General features: G+C 40.7%; 1 protein-coding gene across 4 annotated transcripts in view; it reads right to left on the minus strand.

Moving 5' to 3' along the window:
- The window catches only part of LOC106609502 (tubby-related protein 3), a 35,686-nt gene extending 29,424 nt beyond the window's left edge, over window positions 1-6,262 (minus strand). The window contains exon 1 of one of the 4 annotated variants that reach the window (XM_014208385.3): window positions 6,142-6,262. In XM_014208385.3, the coding sequence (XP_014063860.1) occupies window positions 6,142-6,161 (20 nt within the window). In that variant the 5' untranslated portion in view covers window positions 6,162-6,262. Of the gene's footprint in view, window positions 1-5,213; window positions 5,965-6,141 lie in introns of those variants that run through there. The other 3 variants (XM_082977761.1, XM_014208383.3, XM_014208386.3) reach the window with 3 other exon arrangements.
- Between the last annotated feature and the right edge of the window lie 49 nt (window positions 6,263-6,311).

Raw genomic sequence — 6,311 nt, forward strand, 5'->3', positions numbered from 1 at the left:
CGTGCGCGTGACTGTGAAGGGAAAATGGCATTCTCCTCAGCTGAGGGCAATCTGGGGAATGATTCACCTGAGAGTAATTAGACACTGTCAAAACAAATGATGGAAACAAGAGTTAAGTGTCGACTGGTAAGCACTTGAAGCACCGCCTTACGTCCATGTAACAATGATGAAAACCCAAAGACCGGAACTACAGAAGCTCGTTATCTCATGCATCCCATTGAGTCACGGCAGGTTCTTTGGTCTACACGCAGAATCTGCCCACGGGAGATTAGGTAGGCTAAAATGGAGTAGCCTACATGATTCAGTTGAGAACCAGCCTACCTATTGCAAATACCCGATTTTTTTCCTGTCTGTCAGTCCCTGACTCAACTGGGTGGATTGTCCAAGCCACTGCGGACGCATGTGTTCGGAATGTGCTGGAAAACAACCCATTTTCTACCCTTCGACCCCCATTTTCTCACCCACAGGTCTTGTACAGTTAGATACTTGAGGTCCAGGTGGTTTGTTATAGGTCTGCTGAGCCATTGTGAAATAGGGATACAACAACCACACCTTTATGGAAAGGGAATTCCTGTAAAAGCTGATTTAAGCTGAAGATACATTGAATTAAACCAGGAACAATTTTCCTACAGCAGACGGAATGGTAACTGATTTTGAGTGAGACTGTGAGTGCATGATTATCTTTCGTCACTGACCATGATAATCGTGTGCATTATACCTTATAGACACCCTGATTTTCATTTGTCCATCCATGCACTTGTTCAGTACAGTTTCATGTGCTGCATTTGTCCCTCTACTCTCCGGTTTGTGGTATCAGCCTCAAATACTGCTGTGTTAAGGTCACTTTCCACCTCTGTTCAGCTCTTAAAACAGACACTCGCATCCTCTGCCAATTGAGTCACCCAAGCATGAAACCCACAGCAGAGAGAGAAGAGAGCCCTTACAGAGAGAGAGAGAGAGAGAGAGAGATAGAAGGATAGGATACTGGAAAGGGCTTGAGAGATAGGTTAGATGTTTTACATGCCAGGATTTAAAACTCCCATGTTTCCTCTCTGAACAGACCTTGCAGCTGTGCCATCTGTGTGCACGACAGCTGGACACAAACAAATAGTGTCTGGTGGTTGGGGGGCTTGGACATGGTGGCAAACCAGGCCTGGTGTGTTGTTTTTGCCTGCCAAACCCAGGCTCTAGGTTTCCGTTAGCCGGTAAATGACAGCTTCACTCCCAAAATAAAATAAAAAGACGCTAATTAAAATTGTGATCGGACAAATTGTCCTGAAAAAAAATCTATTGCAAAATAATGCTTTTTATTTATTGATGAAGATACCAGTCGATGTGCTCCAACTTCATAGGCAAATACACTTCATTAGGTTAATAAATCCTCAAGCTGCTTGGAAATTAGTTTCGGTGTGCGTTTCTATTTTTACTCATGCAAAAAGATGCGAGGTCCTCACAAGGGACTTCAGCTAAGTGTACCCTGACTGGGGAAAATTGGCGAAGATTATGTTGATGATCCCTGTTTCCAGTGTGCCTGTCAAGAGGGGATTCTTTCTCCAAATCAGAGTAAAGACGGCCTCAAGATCTGCTCCAAGGAGTTGGACAGTTTTGACTTCCCAACAGCAGCAGCAGCTCAAGTTGAGCAGGCCAAGGTCCGCCGCAAAGCAAGTAAATTAGAGGCACATTATTATATGTTTGACAAGCCCAGTCCTAGCAACTCTGCTGCCGCCCTAGGCAAGATCACCATGTATAGTAGGCCAGGCCAATATAGATTTGGAATGGATTGATAGACCAGAGTAGATTAATGATGTGTATCGTGCACTATTGGTGCATTTCTGTTGAGCTTATTCAGTGGCACTTAGAAACTAAACATTGAGCTTTGGAAACAAGTGCTTTTATAAATGCATGGCGCGGGACTCGTTTCACAGGAGCATTGTAAAATAAGCTTTCTATTATTGAACCAGCTATAACCATTTCTTTTAATTCACATATGAAATTTGATTGTCCAACATCAGTTTGATCATTTCTTCATTTTGTGGACGCCTAGAGTGGCCTCTTTCCACTGCTGTGGTGCTGAATCGCAGCTGGAATTGGGAGCGAGGCGGGCTGGCCCTGGAGTTCATAGACAGCCATGTTTTGTTATTTATTAGGCTTAACTAAAATCTTTATGCCTGGGCTAAATTAAATTAGAGAGGCCTAGATTGTATTTCAAACCAGCTGTGGTTTGTTATTTATTAATTCAAATGTTCATACAAATAGGCTATAGGACAGGTTGTTTGCAAATGATATTATACAAATATTACATTTTGAAGTTGTGTTTTATTACTGTGTAGGCGACTTGTTCTTCTAGGCTAAATGTTTTTTCTTTTTTTATGATATTCATTTACGATTTATAGCAGGGATGAAGACGCATTGGGCAATGTTTTGCTTTTCGATAAAACCTGTCATGTTGATATAAGAACATCATTGTACTTTATTTTATTAAAACTTTACAGGCCAATTCCTATTCTGTTAAGATGAATTACAATAATCTAAAATGTGCTTTTGAGCACCATGGGAGGACACCCTATGTCATGCACCCAATGCATATGGATGTCCGGTAAATTTGTCAAACATCCGGTAAATTAAAATCTTGCCGGTCACAGTGTCCGGCGCCAAATTTTCCAAACGGAAACCCTGCCCAGGCTACATGTCTGTTCTTTACACTAATCCTCTACACACATCCTCTGAAAGACTACACAAGCAGATTACATCAAATAATCACAGTCCACATTGCAGCATTTGAACAGGAAAGGGTGGGAACTGCCCTCTGATTATATTCTCCTCTCAGGGTAAAAATGAACCTATGGATTTCACACTTTTTCTGCAGAGCTTACAGTAACCTCCTACGCACACAGCACCATGCTCTGCTCTCAGGGCACCTCTGGTCAGCACAGTCCTAATGCACTGACATCAAACAGACATCAATAGGAGTGCTGGGGGACCATAGGGGGAGTTGATTTCCCTCAGACAAACCATTACATTAAGCACAGTGCCCTCAGTTCTGAACCTGATTGAGAAGCTAGTGTAAGACGAGGCAGGGAGAGGCATGCTCCAACATGTCAGTGTTTCCCCTGTATTCATAAAACATTTTCAGTGTAAACTTACACAACTAAAACCAGATATAAAGTATGCAGAAAAGATAATGAGGGTATATATTTTTAAATAAGATCATCTTTGAGAACTAGCTAACAACCACCAGAATAAAAACAGGCATGGGGCCCCTATTGATTTTGTTATGTTTGAGTCACTCAGATAGCATAAGAACACAGCATAAGCCATGGCAAAATGTGTAGAATTGCATGACATTTGCTTAGAAGTAGCTGTCCAGTGTTTACAGATATGGAATATGACCTATAACGAATTACAATATGAATAAAATAGCTTTCCTTCCCAAAAAAAAGCTTTTCTGTGTTGAAATGGTTTAGACGTACCCCAACAACAGAATGGTGTGGGCGTATACCGATCATTAAAAATATTAATACGAGTAGACCGCTGATTGGCCAGCTCAATCTCCTTAGGAGTATTACATCATACTCCATGAGGAAAAAGCAAGCATTTTTTATTAAACGGTCTGTTTGAGATGCAAGTTTGAAGTGTTTATTCTCCAATTTATGCTTCGGCCACAAATATTATTGGCTATTCCCTTTGTGACATCAATGCACTCTGTGGAAAATGGCTCAGGAAAATGAATAGGCAAACACGAGTCTATAACATTATTTGGATATGAGCTAACAGAATATTAACTTTAAAAGTGAGATTTTCACTGGACAGTTACTTTAAACTGCACATTTTCTCTCAGTCCCATGGCAAAATGTGTAGAATTGTAGGAAAGGATTAGCAAGTTACTAGAGTAACGTCAGCACAAATATGGAAAACATCAGATCATGATCTGATCCATATCCGATAGAAATTTAATTTGGTGTTAACAGGTTACCCTAGCTAGCTATAGCTACTTTAATTTGCTCATCAAAAGAACCTTCGATACTTTTTTAACTAACTGCTGTTGCATCGAAAGTCTTGCTTGCTTAGTTGTAGCTCATCAACTCGGGTAGAAAGTTGTCAGCACCTGATTCGTCATCAGCTCAACAGTATAACTGTCATTTAGCCATTATAGCTAACCATCTTTTTCTGCCCCAGGTGGGAAAATGTCGATGTGGCTGTAATTTACGCATTGGTCACAAATACAAGTATAGGACAAGTCAACAACATTATTTGGGAGTTAACAACATATAAACTTTTTAAAGTGAGATTTCCTCTGGCCAGTTACTTTAAAACTGCTAATGCTCTCTCATCCCCATGGCAAAATGTTTAGAATAGCATGAAACTAGCTGTAAAACTAAAATGTTCTCTCTGCCCCATGGCAAAATGTGTAGAATTGCAGGAAATTAGCTTAAAAACTGCAACATTTTGTCTCAGCGTCCAAGAGGGCCTCTAAAATGTTCGGTGGAAATCCTAGAGGAAACACTGCATTTCTTGTGTCAACATGTTTACCTATTAATTTTCCTGAGCCATTTTCCACAGAGTGCATTGATGTCACAAAGGGAATAGCCAATAATATTGTTTGTTGTGGGTCCAATGGTACTGCAACATTCGTGGGCATGCTTTAAAAACCAAAGACTGTGGAATTCTTTATTGCCTCCAGATAGTCACATAACATTCAGCCATCCTACATTCCAATCCACAATCATATGGGGGTGGAGTGTCATTATTTTGACCAGGAATGCACAGCATATGGAAAACGTTTGCTAGTGAAATAAGCAGTAAGAATCCCTAAATGAAACTCAACTTCACAGGGTAAAATGAGGTTGCAAAAGCAATGCAATGGATTTTATTTGTGGGTGCTAGTATAACACCTTAAGCTGCTCAAAAGAACAGTGTTTGTCATAATAGCAGGGTCATAAACAGTATAAAGTCAGTTGTCATTTTAATGACAAGCTGTCACGACTGTGTTTATGACAGCTGATTCTGTTATGCCGAAGGGTTCAGGTAGTGTTAAATAATAATCATACTCTGACTGACATATCATTTGTCTATTGCCTCCATGTAGCCTATCACATAACTATCACATCATTAACCACGAACTGAACCATCCAACACCCTAATCAACATCGGATTGTCCCCATGTTGGCCACAATTCCATACCATCATCATGCTATGACATTAGCTTGATTCACCTGCTTTTGTTGATGTTGTTCATCCTGTCACTTCTTCCGTTTCGGGAGACTTTGGTAGTGACCGTGCCGAGTGATGTTGCCAAGATTGCCCCCCTCATAGGTCCTAATACTGTATTTTTTAGCAAGCTACCCACATTTCTGCGGTGCCGTCTCCAAGGACAATGGCGCAAGCTCCTATGACAAAGCCACAGTAACTCGAGAAATCGAGTGTAATATATTCCCCATCTGATGGCTTTCGTGACGCAATAATGTAACGTTAGCAACCCAACATATTCAAGGCTTGAGCCTTTCCAGATGTTTATAACGTCGTTATAGCGTCGTTGTCAACATGCATGTTCATACAATTTTGACATTTTTCAGGTGGAACGTTATAGCTAGCTAGCAAGTTAAAATAAAAAGGATTGTCATTTTCAAACACATTCCTGTTACAAAAAAAATATCAAAAAGTTTACGAGCAATCCATGAAGAATTGTGTGCTTTCTGCTTTACCGTTAACAAGCACGCTAGCTAGCTAACAATCGATGGAGTTTTCTTAGCTACAATTCACTGACCACCGCACGCTTCCTTTTCGTGATAAAACGATGCCCAAATGGTTAATGATAAGCGTTTAACTCTGCTTGATTCCTGTATATAATAGTTAGCGACATTTCAAGTTATGGAAAATATGTATTTTAGTTTGTGCTTGGTATGATCTTCCATGATTGATTTACCACTCAGCGTGCTCGGCTATCTTCAGTCAATCAAGAAACGTTAGCTAGCTAGCCTAACATTATCCAAACTAGCATCATAGTCTTCTCGAGCAACAGTGCCTTCTGAAAAAGTTAAGTGACAGACTAGTCTCGCGCAGCACCCACGCTTCGCCCATGCAATTTGGACACTGCATGTGTACATAATATCATGGGCAAAGAACTATATATATTTTACTTACCTTATGCTGTAGTAACTCATGTTTATCCACGGTTGCTATGGATCCCAGCTGGTGGTGGCCTCCCCGTGCAGCAGACAACTTTCCTTGACACGCTTGGAAAATTGTTCCCCACAGCCCTAGTTACCGCACATGACTACAACGGACTATCCTATTGGATGGCAGGTTATATA

Source organism: Salmo salar, chromosome 07 (assembly GCF_965601325.2).
Source record: "Salmo salar chromosome 07, fSalSal1, whole genome shotgun sequence".
NCBI classification, from domain to species: domain Eukaryota; kingdom Metazoa; phylum Chordata; class Actinopteri; order Salmoniformes; family Salmonidae; genus Salmo; species Salmo salar.